Here is a 25,805-nt window from a genome sequence, read left to right on the forward strand (position 1 = left end):
TTTACAACTTGCACGAAATTTCTGGGACCAAGTTGCTGAGCTGTGTATCACTGCCCTCCCCTTTCGCTTGACGAATGTTTTGAATCTGCCGCAGTGTTATTCCCGAGTTCGACACTAACGGTTGGCGTATCAGACGTTGCTGAGCATTCATCGTCTCTGCCGCTGAAAGCAGACTAAAGATACTGACGGAGCGGCGGCCTTCGTGTTAAATAGTCCGCTTTCCACGCTACATTATGAGTCAGTTTGACCATGTACTTACTATCAACCACGGCGTATACACGCGCCTACTGTGTAGATTATTGAAATACTACAAGATTTATGACCTATCCTTGTGCTATATATTTTTCAAATTGCTAAAGGTAACTTGCAGGCAGCGCTGTAATATTCTCCGAATGTTAAGGTGTATATTAAGATCAAGTGTTCAGAATGTATTTGGAGTTCTTCAGTTACGATATTGAAAGAATATTCAGCGAATATGGGCAGTATCCATGGAGCATTCAGAAATGATTGCCTTCTGTAGCCACAATCATCGCGAATAGTTTTGGATATTAGAGAGACAGCTCGTCTCACTACACAGGTTGACTTCAGTTTAATGAAAATAGTGGAAAACAAGACAGCAGGAGAGAAAAAATACTTGAAGTAAGGCTTGAACTAGGTATTTTTAATGGTTTAGGTCAGCCTTATTTACTGATTTATTTTAGTTTCCTTTAATTGTGCCTTTCAAAACTAATGTTTAAAGCAGGGTTGTTAATGGTAGTGGAACTAATAAATATTAACCTATTAAACGCCCATTAACGCAACTGCTGCGTTAAGGTTTACACCTCAATCGCTTAGCCCCTAATTAAACTAGGAAGATAATTTTGATATCAATATATTCCTAGAGGATTCCGACGATGTGCTTATGTATGTGGGGGTGCCAGGACGGAGGGGGAGGGTAAGGCTCGATTCAAATACCTGTCCCATGGGAGAGAAGGCGGGTTCAAAATGTACTTTTTAGATATTTGCCATAAACATTTTCTTTCCATACTAAACGACATTTGAGATCTTATTAAATAGAGAGAAAAATATTTAAAAAAAAAAAAGTTTTCGGTAAGAAACAGGTTACTGCTAAGATACCTTCCCTTTTATGCTATATTACCTTTGTCATACTAAGTGGATAGGGCTTGAAGTGAAATACTTGTATGCATGTAGAATTCATGCTGGTACACATGTTTACCTTAAATAGTTTTACAATTTTAAATCAGAAGATACTGATAATCGTGATTAGAAACTTGATAGGAGGATCAAAAATTTCACTAATTTCAAAAACAAAACCGTTCAACTCTCTTCGTAGCGCAGTAAAAAGTTTTTGGAGTTCGCAAAATGGTAACATATTCTACAGTGAATGTTTCACTTTGATTTGCTGATTAAGGTACTTAAAAAGAACAATTAACCTTACCCTACATTATCTTTCTTTCTTGCAGTCGCTGTGAATTGAATTCGCAAGATCATGATGATCACGGCCGCTCTTAGATATTGGGTGAACAATATTATACTGCTGCTCAGTAACTCGAGGGTGATAAACACTTTGCAAAAAATAACATATATAGCGGTAAATTTCTAATTTCCCATCTATTCTGACATGGCTTAATAATGAAATCTGAAACCCTCGCAGATTACTAATTAAGAAGAGGAATCATTTTATTATTATTATTATTATTGAATACAAGTAGTTTAAATCATGAAAATCAACAGGAAATGATTGTTTAAAAAAAAATCGTTACTTTTTCTACCCTGTCTGTGACCACATGCATCAAAATCGCGCTTTCCACTAGTATCCTACGGAAAAGACTAGTTCAGCGTTTTGGCCACATGGGAAATCCATTTTATTGTTAAATAAATAATAATAAAAAGGTTCCAGATCTTGTCGACTTGGTCCTAGCTCATATCACTTAAACTTTCCATGCCAAAGACCACACCGTGTTCAGAAACCATACCAAAGGAAAATAGTTTTCTTTTGATGATACAGTATTTATGTTGGTCATTGATTCCATTAAAACTTACAGAAAATAAGGTATTTTGAAGCAGCAACTAATGTTCATGGTATCTTACGCATTTTTTAAATGCAATAATCACTTATTACCTGCGTGCCAATTTGTATTTTCCATATGAGCTCCTCCGTGGCTAAGCGGTTAGCGTACGCGCCTTTGGCGTGGGAGGCCCGGGTTCGATTCCCGGCGGGAGCTCATGTGGTTCGGATTCCACGTTAATCAGTAGGTCCACGTCTCATATAGCCTCGCTGCTGAACGGGACGTTAAACTCAAAATCAACTCAACTCTATTGCTTGTAGGTGTTTCTTCTTTATAAATCTCTTTTCATGCAAAGTATTGAATTTTGCCTGTAAATCTTTGCCTGTAAGAATTTTGCCTGTAAGAATTCCTGTAAGAATAAATTTTGCCTGTAAGACTGGTGCGCCAGAAATACACCAGCACCTTTCTGACTTTTATTTTATTTATTTATTTATGTATTTTATTTATTTATTTATTTATTTTTTGTTTCTAAGGAGGTATCCAATTTAACGATATAGCGCTTGGTATTAATATCAGTATATCGTAGTGAGCATGGAAATTAATCAATTTTTGTACTTTTATTAAATAGGACTATTTCATAATATTGAGAAACGTCATTCAGTGAGACAGGAAAACTCTTCACGTGTATGGCACAAAACGGTGGGTTTTCCTACGAGATATGTCATAACATTTTTCCGAAGATAAATCCTAAGATATTTCCTAGGATTTATCTCGTACTGTATAAACTAACTAACTCTATGGCCTATGGAACCCGGAGGTTTAGTGCTGCGTTCACAAAAGCTCTCCACTGACTTCTATCCTTAGCTAATTGGATCCAGTTTCTACTTTGTATTCCTATCTCTGCGAGATCCATCTTAATATTATCCTCCCATCTGCGCCTAGGTCTTCCTAATGGTCGTTTTCCTATGGGTCTACCAGTCAAGACTTTGAAAGCGTTTCTACTTTCTTCCATTCTAGCTACATGACCTGCCCACCTAAGCCTCCTAGACTTGACGACCCTAACAATGTTGGGTAAACCGTATAAACTATGTAGTTCCTCGTTATGAAGCTTCCGCCATTCCCCATTCTCGTTCCTCTTGGGTCCGAATATTCGTCTGAGAATCTTATTCTCAAATACTTTCAGTCTATGTTCTTCCCTCAGAGTAAGCGAACATCTTTCGCAACCATACAGAACAACAGGCATGATTATCGTTTTATATATTTTAAGCTTCAAATTCCTCGACAGAATTCGCGACGACAAGAGATTTTGAACCGAATCTCGTACTGTATAGTGAGGCTAAGTAACACATAGTAAGAATTACTTCCGCAATAAAGAACATAACTTATATCTGAGGTTGCTATACGTATGATCAAATGTTGAATTTTAACATGCCTACCCACAAAACAGTGCAGTACATTTTTTACTCTTTTGTTACTTCCACCTGTGACAATTCACCAGTTCCAGTAAGAAAAAATCCATCATGCCGTTTCTGCTCTAGTAGTTCAGTTGTGGATTCAAAAACTAATTCATTCTATACTAGGTTGTGACAACCGAGGGATGCGATCGTACTTGATTTTTCCATTTTGCAACATTAACCTCATCTTCATTTTGTCGTACATTTCTTGTAAGTTTCCGATGGGGACAAAAGCAAATCGGTTAAGGCGATTTTACGTGATGATAATGCACTTCAATTGTGATTCTCTATTTTTTAGGGTAACTCTTTCTGCTCTCGTTCTAATATTAATATAAGTGCATGTGAGCTTATCCAGGGTGGATTTTAGATCTCTTCAATGCGAACCCTCCCTCGCCGAAGTTTGACTCTCTCTCGTACGCCCTTCTAACTTTAATATACACGTTTTGTCCGGGAAGTAGCAGGGCAGATTTTTTCCCCACCAAAACGTGATGAAGGAGGGAGATATTACTGCCCTGGTTGGGTGGTGGGGGTCTTAGCTACCAGCCTCCAAGCCTTCACGGAGTGTAGATCGAGTTTAAGGTGAACCCCTTTCAAAGTACCTAGTCTTCTTCACAATGAATCGTTTATTAGAGCAGCGTTTCGCGGTGCAGTTTTGCGTCAAATTCGGTAATACTGCGAGTAAGACCCATGACATGATCAAGAGTTGAGTTGAGTTGATTTTGAGTTTAACGTCCTTTTTCAGCAGCGAGGCTATATGAGACGTGGACCTACTGATTAACGTGGAATCCGAACCACATGAGCTCCCGCCGGGGACATGATCAAGACTGCTTGTGGGAGTGATGCCATAGGTCGATCAAATGTTTTTGAGTTGAGTTGGTCATCTTTTTAACTACAGAGAAGTGGTTCACAGAGAATTTGCGCCACCTGGTCAGACTGTGAATGGTCCGTTCTATGTGGAAGTACTTGGAAGACTCAGAAAACGTGTCGCCCGCGTCCGTCCAGCAATCGCTGCATCATGGAAGCTTCCTTACGACCATTCACCGAGCCACACTGCCTTTGCTGTCCTGGACTTCCAGACAACAAGGCATCACAAAGCTTCCCCAGCTTCCCTATAGCCCAGATGTCGCTCCTGTAGACTTCTTCCTCTTCTCCCAACTGAAAAGAGTCATGAAAAGACGGCACCACGGCTCGGTCCAGGTCATTCAAGAGTTCGTTACAAGGGAGCTGCAGAACATTCCACTTTCTGCGTCCCAGGGAACCTTCAGTCATTGGTAGGGTCACTGGAAACGCTGTGTTGATGCAGAAGGGACATATTTTGAAATCTGTGTGTCAAAATTGTGAATAAATTAAAAAAAGAAAAAGTCCTACTACTTTCCGGCCAAACCCTGTATAAAGAACGCTGAAATTTTGTAGCATGCAAATATCGACAGAGGCACGTTGTACGACTTCCTCCACATTTAAGAATAGTTTTTTAAAATACTTTTTTCTCTTCGGAAGTGTTGCTTATCATGGGATTATAAAATAAATATATCGCTAGCTGTTTTTATCCACTTCTACTCTTGACCAAAATCTCAGTTACTCCTTTGTTTCCCTATTTACTTTTCATATAATTCCTTCCCGTTTTCGGTTCCTCTTCGACGCTTTCCCTAGCTTTAGCTTCTTTCCATTCCAAGATGAAGTGTTACATTTTTCATCTCTCTTGAACAGAAATAACATGTTTCATTTACTTACATTTTCTGAGTCTTTCCCCCCTGTTCCAAGGCTCGCTGTTCAGGCGTTGAACACTAAATTGCTGCGAATATTTTCTTAGCGATTTTTTATGTATATTTGTTTCAGATTGCTCCTTTTTTAACTGCTTCTTCATACTAGTCTTTTTTATGCTTTTTCTGTAATTATTTTTTTCTGCCGTTTTCCCCCATTTTCTGTAGTTCTCTTTCTGCTAGCGAGGAGTTTGATCATTTCTCTTCTCTAATTTCCTTACTCTTGTAAGCCACTTTCGCTTTTCCTGATGTTTTGTATCCTCATTTACTGTTTACGTTATTCTGGTTTGTTCCATAAACTATAGTCTTCCTAAGTGTTTCATTTTAGTTCTCTTTTCTCAAAGCTATTCCAACGCATCTCTTCTGTTATTGTGGCATTTGCATTCAATTTATTTGCTCCTGAAGCAATCTTCCTATTTAATTTTGTGTTCCTTCTTTAGGGCATTTTCTAGTAATGTTAATTACATAAATAGTATTGCCAAGCCAGCATGAAGGTCTATTTTTTCAAATGGCACTACGTCAGTTCGTTAGATATTTCAGATCTACTTGTTAAACAAGATCTAACAATATCACATTTATTTTTCAATGGTAGGTTCTAGAACACAGGTCTCCCTTTATAAAACTAATGAAATATATTTCACGTACTTAATTTTGGTTCCTTTTCGTTTCTCATTCTATTCTTCTAGTTTTTTTTTTTTTCCTTTTTAATCGTTGAATTATATTATTACCGAAACTAGGAACAATGAACTTCAATCTTTGAAGAGTCCACTGCAATATTTGCTTCCTTAACCTCACTAGTCTATGTAGGTCTATTGTTTTATACATAGATTAATAATAATGTTTTCATTAATTATAATCTTATATATAAAAGAGAACGTACAAATCCTTTGTTCCCTCATCACGCTAATACGGCTGAACCAATTTCTTTCATTTTTGGGGGGTTATTAGGATTTGGACCCTAGATGGTTTTTATCATATCACTTTAATTTTTAATTACCAGTGTCTTGAGATAATTGACCATTCAAGTGTCCATAACGTACAAATCCTTTGTTAGTTCATCATAGGTAAAAATAAACGTATTTATATGCAACCCGCATGACCGTGTCACTCGGCGGGTTAACATAAATGACAGGCGATATAATGTTAACATTTACTGCAATCTACTATGGTTTTTATCATATCACTTGAAAGCGAAAAAGTAAAAATTATCTAAGTAACAACGTTTATTGCGTTCCGGGGTGACCGCAGCGAAGCGGGGCGGGTTAACATAAATGACAGGCGATATAATGTTAACATTTACTGCAATCTTCTATGGTTTTTATCATATCACTTGAAAGCGAAAAAGTAAAAATTATCTAAGTAACAAAGTTTATTGCGTTCCGGGGTGACCGCAGCGAAGCGGGGTGAACGCTGCTAGTTTTAGATAAATGAAGCTTATTTCCTTGATTTTATGTGCATAAATTTTATTTTAGTTTGCTTTTTATTTTATTCGAAATTCGATTCAGTTTTGTTTCCGTATTTGGAGTCGATGTCGAATTCTTCATTGGCGGTAGACGTTCTATGTGATTGTATTGTGTGAATGTGTCGAAGTATTTATACATTGCAATATGTTGCTTTACACCTTCTGTGTTCTGTGTACAGTCCTCAGCAAGAAACCTGCAACATGAGCATGTAAGTTTATTGTGAAACGACGAAGTTTTTTGCTCCAAAATAAGTGTGCAGGGGAGGACGCCGAGGTTTCTCCTAGCGTGATACGTGCCACTTAGACGTTATGTTGATTCCCTACGCTGTTAGGCGTGGTTTCACAATAAACTTACATGCTTATGTTGCAGGTTTTTTGCTGCGGACTGTACACTTTATAGTTTCATTTAGTTTTCTATTTCTTGTTTCACGTGTGTTTGAGTTTTACGGGTTTACAAAACGTTTTTGTGGTATACTGTTTGCTGTTCTTTGAGATTCATTTGTTCGCAATGGGTTTATTCTTTTGCATTGTCTGATGTTAGTTATGTTTCTTGATTGTTTTGTTGTTTAAGGTAAATTGGGTGAATTACGACAAAATAAATGATTCAAAGTTATTTACTAAAATTCCACTTGCATTCAAAGATTTTTTCTAATAGCATATATTCTAAAATTATACCGGTATACATCTGGGGATTGTGGGGTGGCTCTGCACTTCCACTGTTATTTTATAATATGAACTATTGGAAGAAATCATTTTATGCAAGTGGTATTTTGGTTAGTTAATAGTTTGAAATAGTTAACTTTGTCGTAGTTCACCTAACTTGGCCTCTGGATGGTGGGTCTGTACCTCTAGAACCTTGCCTTATTCGGTATTGCAAACTAAGGATGATAAAGTGTCAAAAATCCAAATTGTAGAAGTGTCCACAACAGTAATAACGCAAGTCAGACAGACCTAGCAATATATATCTAAGGTAGATGTCTAACACTAGGATCATAATATAACATTTCAAACCGGGACAAAATTCCAAGGGATTGAAAATTTGGCTTTTTTTCCAAGAGGCTTTATTTCGAAAAAGTGCTTTGATAAGTACTACAACTAATCACATAGATGGTTTTAAGTCCCAAAGCAGAACATTTTTCAGCTTTCTGCGTCGAATTACAAAAAAGCCAAGCGTTTTAGTAATGGCGTAGTAAAATTACAACATGAAATTTTCAAGCGTATAAAAGCAAAAAAGTTTTTACAATTCTGTTTTTCTATTTTTTTTAACTTGTAGGTTTTCTATTTATGGAGAAATATACAGAGAACTTATAGGGTTGTATAATAACTGAATAAGTAGACAATCAATAAATTCCCATATATATATTTACTAAATAAGAATTACAGGCACATACTTTTTTAAAAAAATCTTACAACATGACGATGAATCATTTCCTTAACTTTCATCAAATTCTTCTTACAAATTTGAATGACATGTTCAGACTAATTTATCCTCAGAAGTAGGCTTGAAATTGTTGTATTGACTACCATATTTCTGACATAAAGCCATTTTCAGAAATTTCCTGTTTCCTTTGTAACCAGTAAATTGTCCACTTATCTGGATGTGAGTCAACATATTAGTTGTGCCAATCTCCTCAAACGGAAAATCACTGGCTGCAGGGCGGTTAGTCGTAATATTGCTAATTAGAGACTCGTCCCCCCTAGAAAGTATTTGAGAACAAGATCCTGAGACGAATATTCGAATCCAAGAGGAACGGGAATTGGAATGGCGGAAACTTCAAATCGAGGAACTACATAATTTATACGGTTTATCAAACATTGTTAGGGTCGTCAAATCTAGGAGGCTTAGGTGGGCAGGTCATGTAGCCAGAATGGAAGAAAGTAGGAACGCTTTCAGAGTCTTAACTGGAACACCAATCGGAAAACACCATTAGGAAGATCTTTTCGCCGATGGGAGCACAATGTAAAGATGGATCTCTCAAATAGGAATATAAAGTAGAAACTGGATCCAGTTGGCTAAGGATAGTAGTCAATTTAGAGCTTTTGTGAACGCGACATTGAACCTCCAGGTTCCATAGGCCATACAATTAGTTAGGTCCATATATCGATAATATGTAAAATAGTTGAAAGAAATAAAATACTGATTTTACTTGGCTCCATTCAGTGTGTTTCTCAGCTGGATTCGAAAATGAATAAGCTCACTGTGTGTGATTATCACATTAAGCTATGACTTTGGGCAGGCTTACGTGAGCATATTAGTAGTAAAAAACTACATGTCATTTTATGAAAGCGAGTAATAAAAAAATCACAGTCATTTAGAGGGTAGTTTTGTGAAAACTTGTATTTGAAAGACTGTTAATACTCAATAAAATGTTTTTAAGTTTATCTTAGTATAGGTAATTGTTAGTTTATAGATTTTAATCATTATCATTGATTACTCTTCGTGTGAAGAGTTTGTGACCTGTGTTCATTGTATTAAATTGGGAGTTAGGAGTTAAGTAGAGAGTGTATTCATAACAAGTTCATACATGAACGCGCATACATATTCTGCTGTTCTCATCTCTTTCACTTTCTGATTTCTGTAATTAAAACAAGACCTATCTACATATTAAAATGCTAGGTTTATATGTTTTGTGGTCAAGAAAAGTTTATATGTTTGTGGAAGTTTGAATGTGTGTGGCCAAATCTTTTGATAATGATATCTCGAAAACCACAAGCTCTAGAAAGATGCCGTTTTCACTAATCGATTACAAATTTTGTGTAAATTTTTCGGTTCTAATTGAGTATTTTTCTTTTTTTAAAAATGTCGTTATTTCTTCATTACACTTTTTAGGGGTACACTGGAAGTATTAAAATTTTAAAAAGCATCATACCCTTCGAGTTATACATTCCAGCACCACACATTTTTATACGGGGTTATTATATCTCTCCGGTGTTGTTTCATTGCCAAATGATAATGGAAAACGAAGGATAACCATTTCTCCAGTCTAAGCTGAATCTTTCTTGTTTGTAGTGTTTTGTCCAATGAACACCGTGTATCACTGACATTATAATTAATGTATGTGTAATGTATTTGCTGATTACATACTGCATCAAGAAGAAAGAAAACAGTGATCATACATGAATTAGAAACTCCAGCCGGAAGTAGGCTCAAGTCTTGCATACTGAGATATTGAAGAAATAATTGAAAAAAAATCTTTCTTTTATGGTACCCCTTACCGACTTTTAGCAAGACGTTCTGTACCTGTGTCTATAGAAGGACATGTACAGATGTGAGAAATATGTGAATGATGCACTGTATACACAGCGCAGGTTCAGCTAGTAATAATTATTATTTAGAAAATACGGTAATGCATGACTTTTTTTTTTTTTTTTTTTTGTTTGCTTATTGCAAATTCTACTTTCGTTGCTTACAGTTATCTCAAATAGGTGAGAAAGAGAAAGAATATGCTTGTATTTGAAATTAGTGTATTTATATATATAAGAAATTTATTATATTTGAAATTACCAGCCTCTTGCGTATTAATTTGGTCGCCCAACCAGCATGCTGTGGCTTATGGTAATGTTACTAATAAACTGAAGCTATTTTAATCGTTTTAGTGAACACCCACTGTGAGAACTTATGAAGAAAATTGTTGAATAATCGGAGCTGTATTATCATTGTTTGGCATTGGCTTCCGATACAGAGAATCATTTCCTGGACACATCGCTGAAAATAATAATACTAGACGGCGATGTTTGCTTTTCTGTATATGTTTACCTCTTACACATTCTTTGGTTATTAATTGGAGGAATGAAATTGGATTATCTGTACATGTTCCCTCTCGTGTAATGGAGTTCAGTGCAGGTTGTCATTGGCTATAATTGAGCGTAGCGTAGCAAGAGTTGTTTTGGAGGGTCTCTCCCTCCCTTTGAACCAATGTTTGCAATACTTTCTTATTTTCCATTGGACCCCTTGCTCTAGAGTCCAAAGAAGTAAAGTACAATCGCGTTTGTGTGAATTATAATTAACATTTACGTGGAGTACTTCTGAAATATTGAGGGTTATCATTCTCAAATTAGTGTTGAAATGCTTGTTGAAGATCAGGAATGTCAGACTTGATTGTTATAATGATATAGCGAAAGTCAGGAATTGCAGGAAGTTGAATCATCAGATTCAGTTGGTTGATTTGGAGTTCAGTGTTCCGTTCAGCACCGAGGTTATGAGAGACGTGGACCTGTAGGTTAACGTGAAATCCGACCTCGTTAGCTCCCAGCGGAAATCGAACCCGGTTCACCCACCCTAAAGACGTGTGCACTAACCATATAGGCCACAAAGGAGTTCTCATCAGATTCGAATTGTCAGCGTAATTGTGTTTAGTGAAGTTGAATTATTGGGATAATCTGCTGTGCAGTGGAAAGCTGTTCTCATTTCTTTATTCGTATTATGCGATAATGCATTGTTCTTAGTTATCTCTGAAATCGTGGGATGGTTCTGGTAGTGAATCTGTCAGCCTGTTGAGAATAGTCGAACTTTATTAGGCATTGAGAACCCGTTTGCAGACAAAGCAAGTATAAAAACTGACATTTGAGGTAATTGAGAGTACGATTTTTAACCAGAACGCTGTGTGTTCAAGCACACGCTGGCCGTTACGCACGTAGTGAACTAGACACTGTGCCGAATTTTGAAGGAACAACATCGATTGAAGCAAGCATCAATTTCTTAACAGCAAAAGGATATACTATCTCATAAGTACCACAAAAGTCTGTTTTGTATTAGTGATTATATCTTTTTGTGCTCTACATTCTTTGTAATTAAGCTAATCGTAACAAGTCCATATAAATAGATTTATGTTAATTCTAACATGCCGAAGTTTGATTTTGATACACGTTTTCCCCCATGGGAATGCATTTGTGTTTGTAAGCAAAATTTCTATTACTTTGCAGTCTATTTGGTGCTCGAAATTCGATGTCTATTCTCCATTCATTTCAGGTCTTAAAGTTAGTGCAGGAAGTGTTGGAACAACCACATAAATCTTAAGTGTGATACCTTTTTCGAGATTTTCTCTGATATTCTTGACATTTGCATTTGTATCTTGATAGGTATCTTCACCAGGGAGCATCTTACGATCTTCGCATTAATACGCTTACAAAATAAGTTGAAAAATTTGAAAGCACACCTTTGGTTCTATTTGGAAGGAAGCCATACTAGATTTACAAACAAAACTAGCTTTTCTTAGCAGCACCAAAATCGTAAAAAGGCGCTAGGGCCACGTCTGATCTATCGCTAACTCAAATGTCGCTACAGTTACGTAGTGTTAACCACTTGTTATTAGAGTAACAGGCACAAAAGGATTGACCTGTTTTTCCCAAAAATAATATTAACCATAGATTTTGTCCTTAAACAGTTCATTACTGTAATATTATTACTTATTGTGTGTAAATTACACTAACGAAATCCTTTCCAAACAGGCAAATAGGTGAACTTAGTCATTCAATTGAATACTGTCAATAGTTGAACCATGTGTATAAGAATATTTTGAAAAAGCATTGCATTCTGCTGAAATTACTTATTTGTACTATAAACAGTTAGATATAAGAAAGTGTAAAGTGCATGTATAGGTTTAGCAAATGTATCGTTATAACTTAAGAAGTATATCAATCTAGATTATACATAATTAGAAAATAGTCCACAATGTACATACCTGCGGAAAACTACTAATTTTTTTATTTGTTTTTTTAAAGTGCAATTTCATTCCCATCTGAAGCCTAATGCCTTCTGTTGGGTCTTGAACATTCATTTATTGGGATATGGGTATCAAGATTTATTTATTGATATATTAATCTGGTCAGGCATGATATATAATATACAGTGTATGATGAAATAATGTGCAGATAACAGAACACAAGGGTGTTATCATGTTCATTTTCGACGATGTTGTCAATCTTCTGCTTTGCTGCTACTCAGAGCTGGTTTAGACACTTGGAGCCCTTAGAAAACATAGGAAATTCATGAAATTATGTGCAAAGGATGAACGAATGGATGGCGAAAATATGTACAACTACAGGGGTTATAATGTCGGTGGCCTGATCATGTTCATAGATAGTAAGAAGGTGATCTGATTGTGAATATGCGTAACGTGTTAGAGCTGGAGTCTGGTCTAAGAGTTCGTGGAGAATTGGATGAGCTTCCGCTATGCAGCGTTGAATGCAACGAAAGCGAAGACTATTTAGTCAGCCAATTCAGTTCAGTAATTTCGTAGTTAAAGATACAAAAAGGACTAGTGACTGTAATATATCACAAATTCCCTCACGTAAATTCTTGAAGTGTTCACTGTATTCATTTAGATTATGTATATAGCAAAATTGAGGTGATGTTGAAATGTAGGAACAAAATTTGTAGTCGCGTTAAATAATACACTTTTCTTAGAAGAATGATTATTCTCTATATACTTTCCTCTATCGGAAAAAAGTCCTTCACTGACTGTTAGGACATCTTCATCGTAATTAAAAAAATACATGTACTTCCCGTATCAAGTTTATGTGCAAGCTCGAATTCTGGTGCCCAATAACTCTGGAACTGAAGGGCCCCGCGTGACCAAATTTGAAATATTGGTAGAAGTTAGCAACCTTAATATGCATGTTCGTCAGTTATTGGGTGTTCAACTTGGGGTTTTGGGCTCCCTACTTCAATGGCTAATAACTAGAGGACCAAAAATCTGCACAGCATAATATTTTATATGCGTAGTAAGCTTGTGAAGCTGTATCACCACTCGCTTTGAGTGAAATTTCTTGATTTTTGATGACCAATAACTTGGAAACTAAAGACATGTACACAATAATATTCCACACTATGCTCGAATGTTTGCAAAGCTCGTTAACTTTTACCACAATATCAGGTTTGATTAAGATCGGGTGTGTTATGTCGATCGTCATGTAGTGATGTTTTTTCATTTTACTAAGTTCAAACTCCATTTTAGTGTCCTGTAGCTCGAGAACCAATTATCTGTATTAGTGTGGGTCGAAAAGAATTAATGGAACTGCTGTAATAGTGCGGTAAAGTTGTTTTCTGTAATAGGAAAAAAGACGTATAAATAAAATCGATTGATGTCTTCCGGTAGCGCATCGCACTTAAAACTCTCAGAAATTGGCGAAAGTTAATATTTTTCGTATTTTATTTATTTATTAGGTATTACTGAAAATTCTATGATCGACACACTATAGTTTTTCATATTTATTTTATGGTTCAATAATGTTAAATATATTAAAACATAATTAGTATTTTAATGTTTACCGGTTACGCAATGTGTTCGGAAAACGGCTGTGCTTCACTCTGCTCTTCGCCCGTTTTGTAAGAGGAGAATGACCCAGAACTCACCACGAAAAAGTGGCTGTACTTCAAACTTCGTCCATGCTTTACCTAACCAAGCGTTCAGAGTAGAGGTTTGTTAGTTGCATTATATTTTACCTGTATTTACAAGAAATTGACTAATGGATTCAGTACTTACTGTTACTTCTACTTGTTCTTTCCAGTAAGAACAAGTTTAGACTCTGACTTTTGGGAGAAATCAGGCATAACCGATCTCGTTAACAACGTAGATCTTTGGAACGGTTCAAGATATTCCGTTTATTTTCGTTTTATTTGAAAGATAATAGTTTACTGATTAAAATTTTAATCTCTCTGAATGTGTATGTTGAATTTCGCTTACTATAGCTTTTTTTAAGTATAAACGAAATAATCCAAAAACACCAGTCCCAAGAACTTTGATTTTGTGACTGTTGATCAGTACCATACAGTACTACTTTCTCTCAAAGGGAAAACTTCTACTTTAGAGTATAACAGGCTTTACAAACATGGTGTTTATTTTAACTTTCGTGGCTAATGCTTTGATTGCTCTTTTTTTACATTACGTTACGTTTTCATACGACTCAGAAATAGCAACCACAAAAATTCATATAATTTTATAGAAGTAGTATCTTTAAGGGTACTACATATTCTGGAGAGAAGAACACGCCACTTTGGTTCTGGAATTTTTCATAATGATTTTGTAAAAGTCCACTCTCGGACAGATATGCTCAATATGATGGAATTAAAAGCCATAAACTAAACAAAGTTGCAACTGGTGAAATGTTTCCATTCTTTTGAATTTTCTTTATATAGAACTTTCCAAATCATGAAAGATCTTCTTGCACAATGTAGAACGATCCAGATTATTCCAGAATATAACAGTACATTCTGGAATCATCCAGATAATTCTGTGTGTTTGGCGTACCATATAACATGATATATAAGACTACCCAAACTAGCAGCTAGTAATGTGTCCTTTTTTGCTATATAGCCAGCCAAAGCAAACCCGTTCAACGTATTTTAGTCTTTGAACTCGTTTGCAACATTAGCTTATTGAGCTACACTCAGGAGAAAACGTAATAGTTCCTTATATACTACAACTGGAAAAGGAATTAACTTCATTCTTGCCCTCAATATAACAAAAAAAGCAGTCCACATTCAACATGGAATTACTGAAGGTCGGATTTGTTGGTTTTAATTTTTTTTTTTTTTTATTATTATTACAACGGGAACTAAGTAAAATTAGGCGTATCTCTTTAAATCGTACGATAATTAAACTAAAAATAAAGTCGAGTTAACAGAACGTACCTAATTTTCCTTAATTAGGTGAATTTAAAAGTGTTATTTACGTGTTTTTAATTTTTGATAGACTGTGAGGGGAGTGAGAAAGTATTGATGCTAGCGTTTTTGTAGAGCTGACTGTGTATTGCACACTACTTGCAGTTTTAGAATAGAGCAAATTATTGTCAATAGGACCTTGTTAGAGTGAGGAATTAGGTTAAAGATTTCTAGTTCGGAGTGGTTTGGACACATGTCTTCGACATACTTGGTCCTGGGATCAGTTTTTGGTAATGGCACAGAATTGGTGTTGACTCAGCCAATATTGTGAGCTAGTAGGTGGAAGTAACTGGGGTGGATGCTTTTCGTCTGACTTAGTTTGTAGAATTATGAAAACTTGAAAGTGAGAAAAAGCGTTAACTTTTGGCATGTACCGCAAACTTTCATGCATCACTACTCCTTACGTAGAGCGGATACATCTTGTTTGAAAGATAATAAAAATGTATTTTCCAATGATATATCACACGATTAGGTTGGAAACAATGTCTGTTCAAGGTCTTAGAGTTTTACTTTTTCGCTTCGAAGCATATCGTCGTCTGAGATTAAACACCGGATGTCTCTAATTTTGGCAAATATGGGTTTTTGATACCATTAGAATCAATAGAGGATGGCGCACAATCTGGTCCAGTAGTACACTTATATCACGACAGATGGCTCTGTTGTTCTCTCAAAGTAATACGCTGCTAAAGTCGTCTGCTGTGAATTTTACTGGGCGCAGCCATATTGGTTACAAACAAACCTTTGCTAGGGTGGTTGCTAAGGGAGTTTCAATGGCGTTATATGTACCACCTCTGAGTCTTGCGAAAGACAAAATTATGAGGGGGGAAAAAAAAAGACGAGATTATTCACGAATAGCAGTGACTATATTTACCCTATGTATATAGGAAGCATATTTATCATAATATGAAACAAAATTATTCTACATTTTAATTACTGCAATCGACAATAATTTGCTGGACAACAGCTGAACGAGAATCCCATGCATGTACGTCCATGAGCGCCCCTTAATAATAATTTTAGATTGAGTTAATTAAAATTATCGAAAATTATTATGCTATATACTTTTGTCATAGTGTTTGTTTAGCTTCAATGAAAATGTTTAATATGAAAAAAAAACTTGATTTTTTTAAATTTAGTGATCAGATATTCGGAGCAAAGGAGTACAACACTAGAATAGCGAATGCATTTAAGAACATACAATCACGAATACTTGATCTCAGAAACTTAGCATCTCTTCGTGGAAATAATTTCCTACTTTATTCTTCGTTCTTTTGTTAGTGGGTGCCTGTTCCCTCCGTGACACTGGTAAAGTTGAAGGACGCCAAGGTATAATTCTCTAACTATCCTATGTAATGTTATCCGAATTATTTTCTTTGCATCTGCCACGAATCGCATACAGATTTGGAACATGCCAGCATATACATGTATTAAAACTCATAAGGAAACCACGTACCAACTTACGCTGGGTGGTCACTTCACTTAACATTACATCTATGATGATTCAGGGCATCTTGAAGCTCGAGCGCATGTAAGGATGCATCTGTAGGGAGCAGGTGGATCAGTGAAGTTTGGTATGAGTGGGGAAAAAAAGACAAGTACGAAAATCACACACCAACCTGGACTAGTAGTCACTACAAGTGGATCTGCATTTCAATTTCTCAGTACCATGACCTTTTTTTTAACGCTGTTTCTATGTTCTCCCTCTACATAAATAATTTTCTTGCACAGAACTATTTTCGTAGATTAGACGTAAATTTTCAATAAAATGATCCCGTATTTTTCGTGCGCACTTAGCATAGATCGATAGGATGGATAGGATGGTGCAATTATAGTTTGTCAAATTAACAAGTCCGGTTTAAGCTTTACTACATTGCCTGTACTATACTCTTACCAACATCCATATGCGGTAAGCTACGGTTAGATTACCTTGTGCTTACTTAAATGCGGTATATGTGTAACGCCAGCTAGAAAATCGTCCATTGGCTGCAAATCGCAATTATATTAAGAGATTCACATTTTTTACACACATATGTTACCACAAGGGTAAAATTATTATCGAACTTGCGCTGATGAGGCTTGGAAAGAGCGGAGGCAGGCGAGTATCACACTCCATGCTGGGGCAGGCACTGCTCAAAGATTTTAGTTATATATATTAAACAGTTAGCGAAATTAGCCTAAAAATGCGACAAACAAACAAACAAAGAAAGACAGAGCAAGGGAGATTTGGTAAAAGTATGAGTATTTTAATTTCCTTCTGGCAGAATATGCAATGACAGAAAGTGTCCTTCAAAAAGATGGAGACATATCTGTTCGCCCAATAAATAATTAATCATTATATGGATTATTATTGCTTCTCTTTAATATATTATATAGTACAATATTTCTAATTTTATACTTGGAGAAAAAATGATATATCTCTTAAGCTGTTATGGTTATATCGAAAGCGAAACAAATCATTTTTAGAGGCGAGTACAATGTAAACTTCTTTATATAACCCGCTCAAAGCTGGTTTGTTTATAACCAGCTAGCTAAACAGGAGGCGGAAATGACGTTTTCTTCACCAGCATATACCGCGCATACTGAGGCGAAGTTACTTTTTAAACAGTTTTTTTCTCTCCTGTAAAATTGGTGAAATGTTACTCTCGCGGTGCTGAATCTCAGACGGTGATATATGGGATTCTTGCCACATTGAATTCTTTCATATAGTAATAGTGCAAAAATCATACTCTTAGCGATTTTGTCACCTATCACTGTCTGTCTCGTCCCTTTCGTGGCGGACGTATTTATTAATAAGTTTGCTGTTTTTCTGTTGTCAGTTTTCATAGTGAGGTGGGAAATGGGACTTAGTGTTTGTGATTTTAAAGAAAAAATATTCACTCATACAATATATAGAACCTCGTTAATGTAATGGAAACGTCTTGTGTTTGGGTTGGCAACATCCAAGCGTCAACTGCAACGCAAAGCTGCTTGTAGTGGTGTTTTAGAGTCAGCTCTGCAGTACGTTAGAAACAGCAAAACGGTAGGATGCAGTGAACTGAGCAGACTCTGATACTGTAAATTGGACGATCTCGCTGATTTCCAAAGAGGGTAAACTGTTAGTGCTCTGTTATATGGTGTGAGCGTGACGAAAGTGATAAGTGTATGGTTATGTTGCGAAGAACAGTGTCGAAGACGGATACGACCTAAGAAAAACTCATTTCAAAACCAGATCGACGGAGGAACACAGATCGGAAGAGAACGCTTACTAGTCCTGTCTAGCATTAAAGCTGATTATCACTCAGAACCGTGATGTGACTACGGTGCAGATTATAGCGGAACTCAAGCAGTAACTATCACACCCTGTGTCGAAAATCACAGTTCGGGGTGAGTTACACAATAAGGACATACGGTTCCGGGTTGCACGGGCGAAACCGCTGATAATACAGTAGAATATCAGGCTTTAGCACGACGCGGATGGTGCTGCAAACATACAACATGGACCGCTGATCACTGGAAACGGACATCACTCATCTTATTTCAAAACAAGGTCATGTGGCGGATGCCCAAAAAAGTGTACGGTCCGCAGTGTCTCCCCCCAACTGTGAAACATGGCAGCGGCTCTGTGATGATGCGGGTTTTCAATGGGTTCTGTGCTGACTCCTACCAGTCGCGTCACTGCCCGTGATTATGCTGTCATTTTAGGGGACCATGTGCATTCTTAGGCCCAGATGTTGTTTCCAGGTAATGACGCGATTAGTGTTGTAAACTCCCGAAAAAAAAAAAAAATGGGTAATGGAAAATTAAAATCAAAGAGCACATTAAGAACTCAGTTTCATTCAAGATCCCTATTTGTTGCAACAGAAATGTTTCATGATGGTAGATGTGTATGCAGTTGTAAAATTTCACAACCAGGAATAAACGACTAGAAGGCAGATAAAGGAAATAACCGCAGACTATTAATTTTCAAGAATAATTACAACTGTTTTATTTTCGAATGCTTCTTTTTTAAATATTCACAATATTGAAATTTCTCAATTTACATTTTTCACGTCTTCGGGGGAAAAAAAATCGGTTCCACAAAACTAACCTAATACAAAGATTTTTGTTTTTTCCCAATTTTCCGGAAAGAAACCGGAAAAAACGGTTTTTACCAGCCGTTTCATAATTTCCGGAAATTTTACAACACTAGACGCGATATTCCAACCTGATAAGGCGCTCATTGATACAATTGGAGCTGTGGCCGCGTGGTTTGAGGGACATTGGGATAGAGTTGATCATATCCCACGCCCTGTCCACAATCCTCGGACTTGACCATAATTGAACGTGTGTGGTCTGTTTTGGGGCACAAATTCGGCGCACATTTCCAAACCCATTCTTTCTCATGCAATGGAGTAATGTACTGTACGTGGAATGGTGTAATTTTTCACTTGCTATCATTTACTTGGTGTAATTTTTCACGTGTGTGATTCCATTGCACGTTGCGCGGACACGTTGGCTCAGTGGTAGAGCGCTTACCTCTGGCACGTGGGGTCCCTGGTTCGATCCCCGGCGAAGTACGTTGGCGGTGGGCAACACCGTGCTCGTGGGTTTTCTCGGGTGCTCCCGTTTCCTCGCATATTCTCATTCCACCAATTCTTCCATCATCATTCACTTGCTTTAATCATCGTCTCCCTTAGCCTACAGGACATCCCCGTGAGACGTTAAACTCAAAAATTTCATTTTTCCATTGCACGTTGCATCAGGTCTGTTCTGAATGCGAAAGTGGTCCAATGCCAAATTAATCTGATAAGCAGCACATTTTTTTTTTAAAATGTACATCCATTAAATTAGTAAGTATCTTTGTATCATAAACTCTTTTCAACATAAAACAAAAACGTCCGAAAGAAGTAAAGATCATGTCACCAGTAAAAAGTGCCCATCCTTGGATACATTTCTTAATTGCGTTTTTATAATAATTTGAGGATGCTGAATCAATTTTTAAAACTATTATGGTTCTATGGATATGTTAATTGGAACAATGGAACTATTTTTTAAATATATGCTTCCATGAGATCACGAGAAAAATGACGTCAAATTTATATCTTAACACCGTTTATGCTAATCGTAAAGAAGTGCCGACGATTGTATACATTTTAAATTCCAATTTTTATATTAATTTGAGTATTGCAGTTTTATACTGAATCCATTGAAACTATTTTTAAGCATACGGGTACGTGGGATGCCTAGAAAAGTCACCTCATGTTTGGGGTATAAATAAATATCCCAACTTTCAGGTAAGTTTTCTTATGACTCCATGGACGGATGTGTTTTAAAATAGTTTCATTGGATTCAGTATCCTCAAATTAGTATGAAAAGAGCAATTAGAATTGTAACGTGAGCACTTTTAGTATTGGCATAAGCGGTATATTCTATATTCCAAGTTTGGGGTCTTTTTTCTTGTGACTCCATAGGCGATATGGTAATTGGATCCACCATCCTTAAATTAGTATGAAATGTGCAGTTTAAGTTAATCAAGGCATGGGTGCTTTTTTCTAGTAGTATGATCGTGAGTTCTTTCAGCTGCTTATGTACCTTCCTTCTAGTCTGAAAACTTAAAAAGTTCGTTACCGAATTCTGTCTTCGTGCGCGCGCGCGCGTGTGTGTGTGTGTCTGTGTCTGTCTGTCGGTCTGTTAGTTAGTTAGTTAGTTAGTTATTTGCGATTTTGAACCCACCATTCGATAGAGCATGAAAAAATATCTGAGCAAGTGATGGAATTTTTTCGGGAAATTTAAAGAGCTCGGGATTCGTAAGTCATACAGAGAAGATACTTTGCGAATTTCTAAATTTGAACCCTCCATTCTGACCATATCTTCGTAAAACAATATAACGTTTTGACAGGCTTCCTCCTCCTTATAAACTAAACACTTTCTCATTACTCCCAATTACACGGTTACAAAAATCCTGTGGCTTGTTGATGTGTGCCCTCGCGAATTCTAAGCGAGCATGAATATATGCATCTGTCAGTTTGACCTTCAAAGCAAAACAAAGAATATAAATACAGTTATATGTCTCTGCACTGCATTCCAGACCTAAAGTTGTTTTCAGGTTTGTTGCAGCAGCGAACGGGTTTGCTGCGTTAGCTTCAATAATCGAAATATTTTCGTCTTCTGTTGTCACTTGCGGTCTACTCAGTTTCGCTTTAATTTCTAATTCCTATTCGCCGTCTGCTTCGAATCGTTGAATTCAGTATCTTACTGTTTTAATATCTAGGCTCATGGCTCAAGCAACTTGTTTTTTAGGCATTCCAGCTTCCATATGCAATTATTCTTCCTCTAGTTATAAATGATTAATAGCCTACCATCTTTGGTTTATAGAAGTAATTTCCCGTAGACAACAAACAATTCTTTTTACATTCGTGCTGGCAGTGCTCTTGGAGCATTCTCAATTTTTTTTAATTATCTTGATTTTGTTTCAATAATCTCAGTGTTAAGAACATGAAAACCAACTAACCGAAGCATATCTTAATTCGGTTGATTTGTTAATAATGAATTGATATTTAACGGTGTCTATCACCGTGTTCATGGTATTAATTTTTCTTTTTTCAAAATTTTCAGTCTTTCGTGAAACGAGTGGCATCAAAAGTTTCCAACCTTTTGCCGCATGCATTGACAAGGTGGCTTCGGCCGTCCAGTGAGGAAAGAGTAGAAGATAATGGAAGTGACCGTATCAACAGAGATGATTTGAATTTTGATGAAGATGAGATCAATAGGGATCACAGTGTACAGGTCTTGCCCGTCCCAAGTCGACCTACGATTCCATTGAGGCGTAAGTATCCTTTATCTCAGCATTGATTCGAATTTTGAAATATGGATAACGGTAAAATTTATGCAAGAGATAAACTTAATTTTAAGGTAATACAGGGTGTTTCAAAAGTCCTTTACCACCCTTTTTAAAGTCCGTACGGATGTATTTATATTGAACTTGATGTACCTAATATACAGTAGGGCTAGAGGTACACTTTTTGGATGATGGTTCGCGCACGGGTGCCATCTTGAATTTCATATTTCAAACTGTAGGTGGGTCATGTGATATATTACCTTAGGCTAGAATTTGCTTAGGATGTCTAATCTGAAATCGGATTTCAAGTATCTTTATTTAGTGAGAAGTTATGGACAGCGACAATGGATGTTTACCTGTTAGACAATGTGCTCCATATGTAACACAGGGTGACGTTCTGGATGACACTGATTGAAATCGGCTGCTACTGCACGGGTACTTCTCCCACCCCACAGTTTCACTATCTGGATGTGTTCCTCAGTTGTTAACGTATGGTTCACTACCTGCAGAAAGAGGAATAATCACCAAATAAAGAGGAATAACTTCTCAGCAAATAAAGATACAGTGAAACCTGTCTATGTTGGCCACCATCGGTTCCATTGAAAAGCGGTCAACTTAAGACAGGCGGCCAACTTACAGAAAATAAGTGTGGTTGTTGTGTTTTTAGAATAGGGATTCTAGTATTACTTGATTATAAAATTTTAATAAGCAATGGCACGACAGCTACTTTTAAATAATGTATATAGAGTAATCATAACAATACCAGTACTAGAAAATATTATTTCAGTATATTTAATATATGTACCTTTCTCTTCCTGAAAACTAGTCTGGTACACTGAATTATTCGGATTGAAAACACAAACCAACCAACCATAAAATCAAAACATATGTACGCAGTTTATTGAAATTGATATTATAGCACACTGAGTCATTCAGACTGAAAACAAGAAAAGCAATATTATAAATTGAATAATTTGTATGTAGTTTATATGATTGTTTTTCGGCAGTGACAAATATTTTCCATAGGTACCTTTTGAAAAATAGCAAATCAGTTATTAATAACAAATTTACTCATGGTGGTTCATTCTAGACGTATGTCTTTTATTCTTTTTGGCACACATGCACATTCTAATTTTGTAGTTACCATCTCTTGTTAATGATCTACAAGTATTTCCCTTGGAGCGGATGTTTTGAGAATTAAGGGAAATAATAAGGGAATTCATATCTCAAGACCTCCGCTACCTTTTGACAAACTGCCAGGTGGCAATAGTTGACAATTGAAATGGTTAGCTTTAACCTTCAGAATTTTCCGGAATTACTAAAGCTCTCCACTGATGAAAGGAGCCGATATACCTAATGGTTTTACCAAAATAGACAGGGTAAACAAATACGTACAACCATTTCCTGAATTTCTGTACGTGCTTTTTCTTATTCACATCTTCCTTCACCACCCCTTTGACAGGATAGTGTTCTGGCCATTGACCTCCAAGAACAAATCGTGGGACCGAACATTTGGCTCTCATATGGGAATACGAAAGAGTTAAGAAAAATAACAACTTGCGTGGCCAAGATACCCAGGTAAATTTATCATTACTAGCAGGTTTAATATTGGACTTACGAAGAAGTTGGTCAAGTGCTATGTATGGAGCATTGGACTGTATGGTTCAGAGACTTGGACATTACGCAAGTTAGAGAAGAAATATTTGGAAAGCTTCGAAATGTGGTGTTGGAGGAAGATGGAGAAGATAGAATGGACAGAGAGAGCAACAAACGAAGATGTTCTAAAACGGATAGAAGAAAAGAGGACACTTCTAGCCACCATCCTTCGTAGAAAGGCCAATTGGATTGGACACATCTTGCGAAGAAATTGTCTTCTTCACAACGCCATAGAAGGAAAGATGGAAGCGAGGAATAGGAAGAACAACAACACAGCTGATCGATGATTTGAAAGATGGGAGAAAATATTGGAAGTTAAAAGAGGAAGCTGAAGATGGACCAAAGTGGAAGAAACATTTCCAGGCAAAATTCTAAAATAAAAAAAAAAGAAACATCCTCATGTAATAATAATAATAATAATAATAATAATAATAATAATATTGCTTCAATGCGGCCAACTTCCAAGATAGACAGGTGGCCAACTTACAGAGTAATAAGTAAAGAATGTCTTATGGAAAAATGCAGGTTCAAGACAAACCAGGCCAAGATAAGTAGATGGCCAATTTAGAGAGGTGGCCAAGTTGACAGGTTTTACTGTACATTAAATCTGATTTCAGATTTGACATCCTGAGCAAATTCTAGCCTAAGGTCATGTATGATATCACCCACCTATCGCTTGAAATGAAAAGTTGAAATTCAAGATGGAGGGCGTCCGCGAACCATCATCCAAAAGTTATGCCCTTATCCCTATTGTATATTTTTCGCAGCAAGTTCAATATGAATACCTAGGTACATCCGTGCGGATTTTAAAAGCAGTGGTAAGGAACTATTGAAACATGTTGTATTGTTTTATAATTTACTGTTTTTAATACTGGATATAATATAATGAACTGGAGTGAAATAAATGTCATATGCAGTTTATTTACCTATAAATCAAGTATGAGATTTAGTTGATTCGAATGAGTTGCTGAAAATGAAATTCATAATGATTAAAAATGAGTTTTGGGTTCAACGTAACCATTGAAAGTCGTTACAGAATATAATTTAAAAGTTAAATAAGAATGCTTTCAACCCAATCTTTATTTCAGACACTGTGTAAAATATTGCAAAAATCAAAGAATAATCCTAAGATGATTCTCCATAATTACTTAAAATGTTACTTGTTGAATTTACTGAGCAGTAGTTTGTGCGTACTAGAAAATTACGCAGAAAAGAAATTTAATTCTTCTGTGTTTTTGATTGGCAAGACACCACTATACTACCGAGGAAGACAGGCAAGACAATCACTTTCCATTGTTTTTTTTTCTTTATTTTTTCCAAATGTAACACAATCTTGGTTATGTTAACTAACATTTTCTTAAGTTATTTCAATATGATGGCCACATTTAGATTGAGGGAAAGGACGACTTAGTTTAAAATGAAGCGGAAAATAATTAACAATGAACTACTTTATCTGAAATATTCGAGAAGTGACTTATTCCAAATTGTGTGGTTATTACAAAGATTCAGGTTGTCCTTTTCCTACGTTTTAGTGAGGAAGGTCATACTTTCAAAAATAAGTCGTAGTGTGCAATCAAAAATAAATGTATGCAGTTAACATTTTCGTGGATCTTAAAGCTGCCCCTTGGTTGGAAGACTGTGGTTAACTTTGATTTCAGCTGCTGAAAGGCCTATTAATCAGCGGCAGTAAAATAATTTATCTGAGAGCTTTCTAGACGAGAGCAGAGTTAACCCTTAAACGCATGACATAAATTGTACCTTAGTTTCCATAACATGGCTCTTTATGATGGGTCCATGGGTCCATAACATGGTCCATAAGATTAGTCTGTTCAGAGTACATATTTTAAAAAAAATCCAATTCAAAGTACAAGACTAGTAGTAATAATACTACTACAAATATAATAACATTTTAGTAAAACAAATACTAATTTGTTATAGTAAAGAACTAATCTAATACTACTATAAAGATTAGTATTAGTATTATATACTAATACTAATATATAATA

The 25,805-nt window shown here is 36.3% G+C and overlaps 1 protein-coding gene across 3 annotated transcripts in view; it reads left to right on the top strand.

Moving 5' to 3' along the window:
- Positions 1-25,805, top strand: part of Nup153 (nucleoporin 153) — a 121,999-nt gene that overhangs the window by 5,130 nt on the left and 91,064 nt on the right. For all 3 annotated transcript variants that reach the window (XM_081743451.1, XM_081743452.1, XM_081743453.1), the window contains exon 2: positions 21,921-22,131. In XM_081743451.1, the coding sequence (XP_081599577.1) occupies positions 21,921-22,131 (211 nt within the window). The remainder of the gene's footprint in view (positions 1-21,920; positions 22,132-25,805) is intronic.

The sequence above is a fragment of the Thermobia domestica genome, chromosome 17 (assembly GCF_964235325.1).
Source record: "Thermobia domestica chromosome 17, izTheDome1.hap1.1, whole genome shotgun sequence".
NCBI classification, from domain to species: Eukaryota; Metazoa; Arthropoda; class Insecta; order Zygentoma; family Lepismatidae; genus Thermobia; species Thermobia domestica.